Here is a 13,385-nt window from a genome sequence, read left to right as displayed (position 1 = left end):
ACACCCGCTGCAAATCCTCACAGCACATGCAAATGAAGACACGCGCTGCAAATCCTCACAACACATGCAAATGAAGAAACGCGCTGCAAATAGCACGGACCACAACGGAAATGTTTCTAGGGGACCCAAAAAAGTGACGGACCTGGCTGGGATTTGTTGTGTGCAGTGACTATTGGTCAGTGGAGTGGTCCATGAACTGAAAGGTGAGTTTTTTTTGTTTATTTTAACACTTGAGGTATTCGGCCAATCACAACACACTGGATAGCTGGCCAATCAGAGGACACCTCACTTTTCAGACCGATGAGCTTTGTAAAAATCGACGAGTTTTAGAAAGGCGGGGCATAGAGGAGAAACAATAATGTACAGTATGTGGAAAATGTGTTTTTGAACCTTAAACCGCATAAACACATTTCATTACACCAAATACACAAAATAATGTTCTTTTTAGCAACATCATATGACCCCTTTAACGTATTTGTAATTAAGTTGGCTTGAAAAAGCCAACTTAATGAAATCCTATTTAAACTTCTTCTTCTTCATATACCAAATTTTAAAGTGTATCTCCTCCTAGACTTTTAAAGCTACAACCACCAAACTCGGGTCAGACCTTCAGACTGGTCTGACTCGGGTTGCTATATCTTTTCTAACTGATCCGGCTTACGGTTTTCATAAACCAGACTATCAAAACCACCTAAAATCCCATAGACTTTTATTGAGGGGGTGAAAACTTTTATACAATAAGACTTATGGTGTATTTAAGCTGCCTATTGCTATAGCAAAGCTTAACAACTCCCTACTGGAAAAAAACAGCTAAAGCCAGCCTAAGCTGATTGGCTGCTTTGGCTGGTCTCCCAAGCTGGTTTTAAAGTGGTTTTGACCACTTTTTCAGCAGGCCAGGCTGGTCTTAGCTGTTTTTTAGCTGTTTTTTTACTGAATCAACTGGTTTTAGCTGGATTAGCATAGAAACATGCTAACTAAATGCTATTAACTTGCTAATCATGCTAGAAACATGCTAACAAAATGCTAGTCACTTGCTAATCATGTTAACAACATGCTAGTAACATGTTAATCATGCTAGAAATATGCTAGTAACTTGTTAATCATGCTAAAAAAGGCTAAAACAATGCTAGTAACGTGCTAATCATGTTAGAAACATGTTAGCAATTTGTTAAACATGCTAGCATCTTGCTAGAAACATGCTAGCATAATTCTAGTAACATACTAATCATGCTAGAAAAATGTGAACAAAATGCTAGTAGCTTGCTATTCATGCTAACAACATGCTAGTAACTTGCTAATCATGCTAGAAACATGCTAACAAAATGCTAGTAACATGCTAGCAATTTGTTAAACATGCTAGAAACATGCTAGCATCATGCTAGTAACATGCTAATCATGCTAGAATAATGCTAGTAACATGCTAATAATGCTAGCAGCATGCTAGCAAATTGATAAACATGCTAGAAACATGCCAGCATTATGCTAGTAACATGTTAATCATGGTAGAATTAAGCTAGCAACATGCTAGTAAACTTGCTAATCATGCTAACAAAATGTTAACACCATGCTAGTAACATGCTAATCATGCTAGAGACATGCTAGCAACTTGTTAAACGTAAACAAAATGCTAGCAACTTGTTAAACATGTTAGAAACATGCTAGCTTCATGCTAGTAACGTGCTAATAATGCTAGAATCATGCTAGCAACATGATATTAACTTGTTAATCATGTTAACAAGATGCTAGTAACTTGCTAATCATGCTAACAATATACTAGTAACTTGTTAATCATGTTAGAATAATGTTAACATACTAGTAACTTGTTAATCATGCTAGAAACATGCTAGCAACTTATTAAACATGCTAGCAACATGCTAATCATGCTAGAATCATGCTAGCAACTTGCTAGTAACTTGCTAATCATGTTAACAACATGCTAGTAACTTGTTAATCATGTTAACAACATGCTAGTAAAATGCTAATCATGTTAGAAACTTGCTAATAACTTGCTAATCATGATAACACATGCTAGTTACATGCTAATCATGTTAGAAACATATGCTAGTAAACTTGCTAATCATGCTAACACCATGTTAATAACATGCTAATCATGCAAGCAACTTGTTAGTAACTTGTTCATTTTGCTAAAAAATGCTAGCAACTTGTTAAACATTGTAGAAACATGCTCATATCATGCTAGTAACATGCTAATCATGCTAACAAAATGCTATTAACTTGTTAATCATGCTAGCAATATGCTAGGAACTTGCTAATCATGCAATAATCATAATGCTAACAACATGCTAGCAACTTGCTAAACATGCTAGTAACATGCTAATCATGTTAGAATCATGCTAGTATCATGCTAATCACGCTTGCAACATGCTATTAACTTGTTAATCATGCTAACAAAATGGTAACACCATGCTAGTAACATGTTAATCATGTTAACAACATGCTAGTAACATGCTAATCATGTTAGAAACATGCTAGTAACTTGTTAACCATGCTAACAAAATGATAACATTATGGTAGTAACATGCTAATCATGCTAGCAACATGTTAGTAACTTGCATTGTTTTGTTAACATGCTAGTAACATGTTAACCATGCTAGAATCATGCTAACCACATGCTAATTATGTTAGAAACATGATAGTGAAATGCTAACCATGTTAGAAAAATGCTCGTAACATGCTAATCATGCTAGCAAAATGCTAGTAACATGCTAATCATGCTAAAAATATGTTAGCAACATGTTAGTCATTCTAGAAACAGCCTAGCAACCACCCCAGGTACCCTAGCAATAGGTTTTATACCTGTAATTTTTTTCTGATAGACTGTATTGCCTTGAAAACATTAAAACTTTAATCTTTAAAACTATTTTAACTTTCAAACTACTTCAAACTGAAAACTTTCAGACTGCAACCATTTAAAACTTTTTAAAACTTTCTAGCTAGGCTTTTTCAAGCCAACTTAAAGTTTGTCTACAAACTTTTCAATCTAGTTTAACAAATACAATTTCTCACTACCTTTTTTTAAGGAACACATTTGAGTGATGAATCCATAAACAGTTAATTGAATTTAACTATCCAAACAAAAATTATTTTGTTAAATCGGACGTACTAATGCTAAGTAGCAGACTGGAACAAAGAAAAAAAATCTGCCCACAAAATAAAATAATTCACATGCTATAATATTGGAGGTAGTGAACATTGACTCACTGACACATACAGTAAACTGCTGTTAGGAGCAGGACGCTCTGTGACCAAATTTCCTTTTATTTACTTCACACAGCTTACCAAATGGCAATTAGACAATAAGGAAGGGTCAGTAATACAGAACAAGATTACCAAACACACACACCTTATGCTGTACCAAATGCTGTACAATACCATTAATGCATACACGCACAGAAACACATGCTTTGGTTGATATATGCACTTTAATTACAATTCGATCTTGCGGCAAATACCATATTGAGTGGAAATAGTGAAACCAGGAAATTAAAATGGCGATATTTTGCAAGGAGTCAGCATACAAAAGTGGCAAAAATTGTTATGTACAAAATATGTACAATGACGCTATATCCATCCAAGTACAATATAAAAATCATACATCTCCAACATGACGAGATTTTTAAAGATGTCACCTGGCACTTTTTCAGTCGGCGCTGCTATCTTTTGCCATAATTCCTTCAAATGTCAATCACAGACACTAATATACTGTTTTTACATAAGTAAAAAAAAAAAAGTGAGGGAGTTCCAATAATGTGCATGGCTTTGTGGAAATTTATGGCAAACCGTCCACAAACACAGTCATACATATAGACTTACACGCTCACAAACACATGCACACTAACAATCAAACAAATGTGTACAAATATATAGGGCACAAGTGTAAACACATTAAAATACACTTAAATATCCAGGATTCAAAGAAGTTGAATTGCTGGCCTTAAAAACACTTGCTGTTCTTTCAAATACATTTTTCAAGGGACCAGACAGGGTCCAAAATTAACACTCGCCAAGTGCAAAATGTGCGTAAAATGGCTTGGGGGTAAATAAAGTAAATGTTTTAAACTAAATTTTACATTTGATAATCTCATCCTTACTGATGTAAATTACGTGAGCGATTAAAATCAAACTGTCTACTAAATAAGTCGCGACTTGCATGTCCTCGAACATGCAATGTATGAGAAAGACCAGAATTTTGTGATGCCATATGTGACCCTGGACCACAAAACCAGTCATAAGGGTAATTTGTCTGAAATTGAGATTTATACATACAAGCGTTCCATTGATGTATGGTTTGTTAGGATAGGACGATATTTGGGCGAGATACAACTATTTGAATATCTGAAATCTGAGGGTGCAAAAAAATCCAAATATTGAGAAAATCGCCTTTAAAGTTGTCCAAATTAAGTTCTTAGCAGTGCATATTACTAATCAAAAATGAAGTTTTGATATATTTACAGTAGGAAATGTACAAAATATATTCATGGAACTTGATCTTTACTTAATATCCTAATGATTTTTGGCATAAAATAAAAATCGATAATTTTGACCCATACAATGTATTGTTGGCTATTGCTACAAATATACCTGTGCTACTTATGACTGGTTTTGTGCTCCAGGGTCACATATTTTGTTATATTACATTTTTATGTGCAGTGCAGTTACATCTCATGAAAAAAGCTAAATAATTCAAATGGGAAAACATTTCTAAAAACAAATTCTATAAGAATAAAGGAATTTTATGAAAATAAATACAGTTTCATGACTGATTAGAAATATTTATGGCTGTTAAATATTCTCAGTTTACCCACCATTGGCAAGTGTGTTAAAATTTTGGACCTGGCCTGTCAGTTTCTTCAGCCCGTGACTGTGCCAAAATTCCCTTCCCAGTTTCAACCCTCTCAGATCTCTATAACTCAGAGGTCAAGGTTCACCAGCAGAGGTTGATTAAGATACATCAACCACAACAGACCCTCCCAACTAAGAAGTCCGGTACCTTCCCAGCGGTCAAAGTGCGGTCACACCTCCAGTTCCTGGTTCTCTGCATAGTGGAAACGATTTAGTTTTTCCCGTTCGCGGTTGCAAATGTCCAGCTTGGGCCCGTGGGCTGGTTTTAGAGCTGGAGAGGGAGGACGTGTAAGTTCGATCTCTTCACTGCAGAGCACAGTGGGCACTGAGGTGGGCACTGTTTGGGCAGGAGGCAGCAGGGCCACGCTGTGGTCGAGGTTACGGATAAGAGTGCAGAACTGCCGCTGGTTGTTGATGGCGTTGTCCTCGGGCACTGAAGAACGTAGCTGCGCTTTGGTCCGGTGGCGGCGGTGTAGGCGGGACAGCAGTAGTGCGCACACAGAGCAGCTGCCTGCCACAAGCAGGGCAAATACCCCCACCAACACCATATAAACACTGAACCCAGCTCCACCTGGGTCTGACACTGCACCTGAATAGAAAGAGAGGCAGAGAAAGATCATGCTAAAGAAGTGCTATGCACCATTTTATGCTCAATATTTATGCCCCAAACCTTGGCAGTGGGGTTCATGGCATGGATCCTTCAGGCTCAGGCACTCATTTCCAGAGTAACCCTCAGGACATGTGCACTTGTAGCCTCCTTCTGTACTATGGCATGGCACCCCCTTGGGGCAGGGGTTGGGATTACAAAGATCAAGTTCTGCCTAAAATATAAGAACTGTATTTAATTTCACTGGGTATTAAAGAATGAACACAGAGTCTTAATACTGATTAATTCAGAAACTATACACAACACAAGTCACAAATGTATTAATTAGATTTGCATTTCCATGCTATGTTAGCATTTGCAAGGCAGAAAAATGATAATGGTAATGATAAAGTTTTAGGTGTAGCTATAAATGACTAAATCGATGCAAGAATTATAATGCCCATTAATATTCAGTATGCAAATATATGCAAGAAAAGAAAAAGCACAATTGAGCATGCAAATATACAGTGCTGTACATTTAAACAATGTAAAGGTTGGAATATATACTTCATGACTTTTGCCTAGATTCTCACCCTGATTTGCAGTCTAGATTGGCTGATGCTAGTTGCGGAAAGTCAGAGGCAGTCTGCAGATTTTAGGTAGTCGGAGTTGACAGATTGCTCAAAAAATTGTGTATGATGGTCACAGGCAGATTTTTTTTAGTTTCCATGCAGTCAGAATATATTGAATATGGTTGATATTTTGAGCCAATTTTGTTTTCAGTTGTCACATCTTATAGAAATAAGGCACACGTTTCTATATGTATTCAGAACAACTTGAAAGTCTGGTAGTGTATTTAGTGTATGATGCCCAGTTTTTCTCTGTAACCATTTTCAATGTCACCAAGTGTATAATGCCTAGTGTTTGAAAATCTATTCAGACTTTTATTTTTAGTTGTGTAGTACATTCCAGTCAACAGTACCATAAAAGTCATGTAAGACTGCAAATCTGTGGGTTAAGTGAGTAGTTTTTTGTAAACCTTTGACTTTTTTTGTGGAGCACAAAAAGAAAATTTTTTACATACAAAATTTAGTTGCTCTTTTCCAAGCAATTACAATGAATCTCAAGCTTTAAAACTACAGGATGAGTAAACGATGGCAGAATTGTCTATTTTTAGGTGAACAGATTCGTATTGGTGCATCGGCCTAAAAGTTAACAATGTGATGCTTCGATTTAAATAAGTGTGCACCGGATACAAGTTGGCATTGTTTCTAACATACATGCATCGGTAAAAAACGATTTATTTATATTTCATTATTAGTAGATGCACTATACTTTTATTATTTAGAAAGTTGCCAATATTTTAGATTGATTTCTCCTCTCTAAACGGTTTCTCAAGCGCATTCTCTCATCGCTGCTGCTTTGTGAATATGACGTATCACGACACTGCGGAGTTAACCAATTCTTAATCACTCCCATCCAACCTCCAGTCTGCAAGGTAGAGCTGCGAGGATGTGCGCTAAAATCAAGCATTCTCATTCAATTTTACATTTCACTCCGGAATTCGCCAAATTACTGATGTCAGTCGCTGCTTCCAGTTCATGCGGATGTTGAAACATTTTCAGCTGAAAGAACTGCTTAAACTGGTGAAGAAAAAGCAGCAAGATCTCACCTCACAGTAGGTGCCAGTGTATCCCAGCGGGCAGCTGCAGAACATGCCTCTGCCACCCTGACGCTCCACACACTGCCCTCCATTTACACAAGGGTTGCTGTCACAGGCATTTACTGCTGTCTGGCACAGTTTACCAGAGAAACCCCGCAAACACACACACTGAGATTCCTGCACATAGCACACACAGGTTAGCTGTACTGAAGGAGAACTGCTTAAATGTCAAAGAAACTTCACATTCTGGAGGTGCAAGTAAGCTTATCGAGGTGAATCACTTCTTACCTTACAGTGTCCTCCATTCAGACACAAGCCCTGGCAGCTACTGTTCCCTGTTGAATAGATTATATTTAAAAAAAAAAATCAATAGCCAACCAAGTGGAAACCCACAAGTTTCACTGAAGAAAGAGACTAGCTAACTGCATTCATCAATAAAGTATGAATCTACAATGATTGTGTGAGCAGACCGCGGTAGGAACAAACTCACAACGAGTTCACCCTGAAGTCATTTCCCACCAGCACTGGAACAGTCATACACACACGCCAGTCTCACATTCATTAGTGTCTAAGGAAGAGGAAAGAACCACAGTGATGAAGTGAGGCTATATTTAGCACACCACCATACTACTATATCTGCAGTACATACAGGTGCATCTCAATAAATTAGAATGTTGTGGAAAAGTTCATTTATTTCAGTAATTCAACTCAAATTGTGAAACTCGTGTATTAAATAAACTCAATGCACACAGATGTGAGCCAAAATCATCACAATTAAAAGAACCAAAGACTTAAAGTACTTTAGTCTGTGTGCACTGAATTGATTTAATACACGAGTTTCACAATTTGAGTTGAATTACTGAAATAAATGAACTTTTCCACGACATTCTAATTTATTGAGATGCACCTGTAAGTACAATTGGTATTGCATGCAAATTTCATGAAATGCAATACCCAGATGACCTTCTGTTTGCCAAAACGTGCAGTATACAACAGAACATAATGAGCTGGGTACATGTATCCCACACTGCCATGCACTCAACATGACCTCCAATTTACAGTATAAGTGAAAGTAATATCAACCACAAATTTTAGCTTTTTTTTCTGAACTGACAATAGTTATTTTAAACATGTTATGTAAGATTGGATGCAAAACAACCATGTTTATTTCCTCAAAGAGTTAAATACGCATATAATGAGGTTAAACATACTATTTAAAAAAAAAGAAAGAAAAATAATAGGTAGCTGAGAGGGACTTTACTATGGTTGAAAAATGACGTTTGGTACAAAATGAAGTAGAGTTCAATAAATAGTTGCATGATAATTATAATGAATGAACACAAATAACAGTTAATTAGCCAAACGTGTGGCTAAAATAAAATAAAATCAAAAATCACGTGCTTGACAAATTAACAAAAATTTCAATTAATATACAGGCACAGCTATCAACATAGCTCATCCCATCAAATTTTAGTAGTAATAATAATAATAATGATATACACTACCGTTGAAACGCTTGAGTTTGTTAAGATTTTAAATGTATTTAAAAGAGTTTTTAAAAGCATTTATTCGATCAAAAATACAGTAAACAGTAATATTTTAAAATAACATTAAATGATAAAATAACTGTTTTCAGTTTTAATATATTTTAAAATGTAATTTATTCCTGTGATGGCAAAGCTGAATTTTCAGCAGTTATTACTCCAGTCTTCAGTGTCACATGATCCTTTAGAAATCATTCTGATATGCTGACTTGCTGCTCAAGAAACATTTATTATTAACAATGTTGAAAACAGTTGCGGAAACATTTTTGTGGAAACTGATGCATTTTTTCAGTATTCTTTGATGAGTAGAAAGTTCAAAAGAACAGCATTTACGTTAAATGGAAATCTTTTGTAACATTATAAATGTCTTTACTGTCACTTCTGATCAATTGAATGCATTCTTACAGAACACAATTATACATTTCTTTAAAATATATATATTACTGACCCTAAACTTTTGAGTGTGATTGTATATTTTTAGTAATTAGGACAATCTGACTCTTAGGTTTTCACTTAAATTGTTCCTAATAAAATACTCCAGAAAATATTGCTTCTACCCACAGTTGCCATCTCTGTACGACTCGATAAAACACACATCTCGCTCTCAAAGACAGATCTCTTTGTGCTGACGCTAACGGCTGTTTTCTGAGGTGTCACTGTGACACATGACTGCATTTCACAGAGCGTCAACAGTTCAGAGAGACTGATACACTCCAGAGAGCCACAGCTGATTTGGGCCCCGGGGCAATGAAGTGTGAGAGAGACTCTCCCAGCAGTCAACAACATCTGACCACCGGTCCTCTTCATTCAGCAATTAAATCCACTGCACACTGTAGCATGAAATTGTCTGATGTGGTTTAACGGATAATGGTCGGTGGAGCACTGATGCTGCTGAATCATTTCAATGTGGCTTGTGCTGATATGGAATTTATAAACACAAGATGTGTTTACTTTCCCCAGAAAGCTGTGTTTCCCATCTCTGGATACGATTGTTATGATTTGGTGGTTTCAAAAGGCAAACATGGTGGTGGTCTCATGGTTTCTGTAATATTTTTACATGGATTCATAAGATTTAATTCCTTGGTGACTTTCTAGTCCATGAACCCTGAGAATGAGGTGAGGAACCCAGGCATAAACAAGAAAGAACGGGTGTTCACATTACAGACAGGTAAAAACAGACTGTGACGAGTGTAGGCAGGTAGAGGCAGGTTTCGTCAGGTGAGGCTGTGGATGGGTAAGAGCGTAAGACCGAGTTAGGCATGTGTGGACATGTATGAACGGCTCAGGACAGGCGAAGAGTGTTGTTTTTAATGCTTACCGAGCTGGCAGGTTCTGCCGGTCCAGAATGGAGGACACACACACTGGAAACCCTGTGGCGTCTCTTGACACGTGGCCCCGCGCCCACAAGGATTGGAGTCACACTGCAACACTGCTGCAGACGAAAAGAACATGTTCTCTGTCTCATCATGTGATTTCACTGCCTTTAAAATCTACGGATCTGTCCATCCATCCATCCATCCATCCAGCAACTGTATCTACGCATCCTCCTGTCTGCCTAACTATCCTGCTGTTATCATCTATCTGTTCATCGCTCCCTCCATCTCTTGTATCTGTTCATCCTCCTATCTATCTATCTATCTATCTATCTATCTATCTATCTATCTATCTATCTATCTATCTATCTATCTATCCTCTTGTCTGTTTGTCCATCCATCCAATCTATCTATCTATCTATCTATCTATCTTGTCTGTTTGTCCATCCATCCATCCATCCATCCATCCATCTATCATCTATCCATCCATCCATCCATCCATCCATCCATCCATCTATCATCTATCTATCTATCTATCTATCTATCTATCTATCTATCTATCTATCTATCTGTCTGTCTGTCTGTCTGTCTGTCTGTCTTCCCATCTTTCTTGCCCTTAATATGTCTTGGATAATTTGCTAGGTTATTGTTTAAAAAAAGTTTAAGACGTTGTGACAGAAGAAACAAGTTTACATCTAAATCACTTCTGAGTCAGTTCCTTTGAATCCCACATTCTAAAACTATTTTGTTTTAAACTGACATGTCTATCATGTATCTGCTCTCAGTGCAACCAAAACTTGCATGACTTTATCCCTGTGTAACAAACATTTTTGAAAATGTCAAAATCTTTTCAATAAACAGTTTTACTTTGTTAAATGCATTTATCAGATTGCAATTTAAACCCAGGTCTCCTTGCATGCTAAACAAAATATTGACCACTATACTAGTGAGTCTAAAAAATATATGGTTCCATCAGCTTAAAAACAGGCAATTTTTGGGGGGTATTAGTGTCAGCCCTAATTCACTTAATGAATTAGGCCATGCCTAAACTGACAAGACCCTGTAAAAACACTGCACTGGCCTTAAAACAGTCAACCAATGTCCTCAAACCTGAGGAGCTCCTACAGCCTGATCTCTGAGACACATTATCACCTCTGCATCCTAGATGTGCGTGTGTATGATTGCTGATTGTTTGTGCTGCAGTTAAGGAGCATTATTTTGGTGTAGATCTGACTAAAATTGGCTGCAGCAGTACAGGAAATAGCAGCTGCATTTGATTGGTGCTGATTGCAGTCTGTGCAGGTGTGTGTGCGTTTATATGCTTAACTACCGGAGGCACAGGAAGGTCCTGTCCAGCCCTGCGCACACACGCAGCTGAAGCCTGTTGGGTCTTCAACACATGTTCCAACATTCTCACATGGAGAGGAGAGACAGGCGTGCTCCACTGTTAAGGGAATCAGAGGAAATGATACACATCTGTGTCTTATATCCTGTGCTATCACCACCTGTATCAAAAGTGCTTACTGTATAGCTCTAATTTGTTTGGAGCAGAAATGACTCACTTCAACACTGAACATAAGAGTGCGTATTTTAAGCTGTTGTTATCTGTATTTGTCATCTTACAGTGATTCTTGGTTTGATGCTTCAAACTCCAGAGCAGTCTTGCTGTAAATGTATCTCTTATCAACACCTCACAGAGCCACATCAGAGATCACGTTAACACAGACTAAAATTATCATTACCGAGGAGATAATTGGTCAGACTCATGCAGGGTGGCACAGCGAAAAATAAGAGCTTATAACATGCCGTGCTTCATCTAGGAGTGACAACATTCTGCAGATTTTATTCTCGCACAGCACATCTTTGAGGTGTGCTTGTAATAGGCTGTCAGGGTTGACAGACTTTATGGTCGTGTTTTATAGAGTCATCTCACCGATGTCACATTTGCGGCCACGGAAACCCTCCTGGCACACACACAGATACTCGTTGGGTTCAGTGTTGGTACATGTACCACTGTTCTTGCATGGCTGATGGTTACCACAATAATTCAGATCTGTATGCAAAAGAGAAAGAGATGTTTTTGCGGTTAGGAAAATCTGACAATTTATCTTGAAATTGATGTGTTTTAAAAAGGCAAATTCAAGTTGACACTAAATCAAAATTAACCTTTCTGAAAAATGCATTCAATTGTATTGGTGCTAATATAAAACATTGTATGCATTAAGAAATAAATAGTGCTGTTGTAAAGGGTTTATCTGAATGGTGTACACTCACATGAGTTGAACACTGTACTGTATAGTTTTCAGTAGTACTAGTAATAGTATTTCGCCATGCTGAAATGATGTAACTGGCAATGTTTCACTAAAATGTATGTCATGAGAATCCTAGTTGTGTAGTGTAGTGTTGTTTTGTGTTACGAAGAGCAAGAATTAGACTATGGAACACACTTATTATTTGCTTTACCAGCAGAGCCACTTTACTCTCAACCAGTACAGTGGTGACTGCAAAATTTAGTATCAAACGTCCATTTTCCATGATCCAATCAATTCCTGACGGATAAAATCAAGTCTCGTCACACATTTTTTCTTGTTAAATATTCTGTTTCACCAAATGTCACATTATGGTAATACACTGGGTTGTTTCATGTTGACTTAAGAAATAAAAAACAAAATTGTGGTAAGGACAAAACCAATGCAAATGTATCATTTAATTTTTCCTTGCAGCAAAAAAGAAAAATAAACAGCCCTCCAACAAACTTTGGCCAAATTAAAGCCACGTGATTCAAAGGACTGTTTTCTTACTCAAATTATATAAAAACGCCTATACACACAAACACATACAAATCAGTATTAAATGATTTGTAAGAAAAATCATTATTAAATTTAAAACTGACATTACTAAGCTATGTGAAAACAGATGGGATCCAATCCTGATCCACATGCCACCACTTCCAGCAATACAATATACCAACATCTGTAATAAGAACACATGTGACCTGCACTTTCACCCCTCTTTCCATCCATATGTCCCTAAAATTTACATGTACCACTGGGAACTGTTGCTTGTAGGAAAAGGATTTTCTAAACAATAATTTCAAGCTCAGACTCATGGGGTTACACAAAATGCCAGTTTGGTCTAGACACAAATTGAATTTGACGTCTCAGACTTTGTTTAAGTGTAGTTTACTTTATAAATCATACAAAATCTAACCAAGAATTCCTACGAGGTCATGCTTGAAGGGATGAGTTAAACTCAAATGGATTGTTTCCTGAAGATTTACCCACAACAAACAAGCATGCTTAACTGGAAGAATTATAACCACAACATACAAATAGACACACAAATTAAAACCAGTGCTATGATGGAAAATGATGCAGCCTGCATACTGGCTCCTGAGATCTGAGTTTAGAGAAAAT

The 13,385-nt window shown here is 37.1% G+C and overlaps 1 protein-coding gene across 1 annotated transcript in view; it reads right to left on the bottom strand.

The window, feature by feature from the left end:
- Positions 1–4,765: 4,765 nt before the first annotated feature.
- The window catches only part of LOC107676746 (protein jagged-2-like), a 60,480-nt gene continuing 51,860 nt past the window's right edge, over positions 4,766–13,385 (bottom strand). Inside the window, exons 9-16 of the mRNA XM_016471413.1 lie at positions 11,903–12,022; positions 11,300–11,413; positions 9,975–10,088; positions 7,660–7,680; positions 7,401–7,447; positions 7,122–7,289; positions 5,534–5,684; positions 4,766–5,452 (exon numbers count right to left, since the gene is read on the bottom strand). Coding sequence (XP_016326899.1) covers positions 5,034–5,452; positions 5,534–5,684; positions 7,122–7,289; positions 7,401–7,447; positions 7,660–7,680; positions 9,975–10,088; positions 11,300–11,413; positions 11,903–12,022 — 1,154 coding nt within the window. The 3' untranslated portion in view covers positions 4,766–5,033. The remainder of the gene's footprint in view (positions 5,453–5,533; positions 5,685–7,121; positions 7,290–7,400; positions 7,448–7,659; positions 7,681–9,974; positions 10,089–11,299; positions 11,414–11,902; positions 12,023–13,385) is intronic.

This window comes from Sinocyclocheilus anshuiensis, unplaced genomic scaffold (genome assembly GCF_001515605.1).
Source record: "Sinocyclocheilus anshuiensis isolate Anshui unplaced genomic scaffold, SAMN03320099.WGS_v1.1 scaffold456, whole genome shotgun sequence".
Lineage (NCBI taxonomy): Eukaryota > Metazoa > Chordata > Actinopteri > Cypriniformes > Cyprinidae > Sinocyclocheilus > Sinocyclocheilus anshuiensis.
The sequence above is the reverse complement of the archived record's forward strand: the minus strand, read 5'-3'. Positions and strand labels throughout refer to the sequence as shown.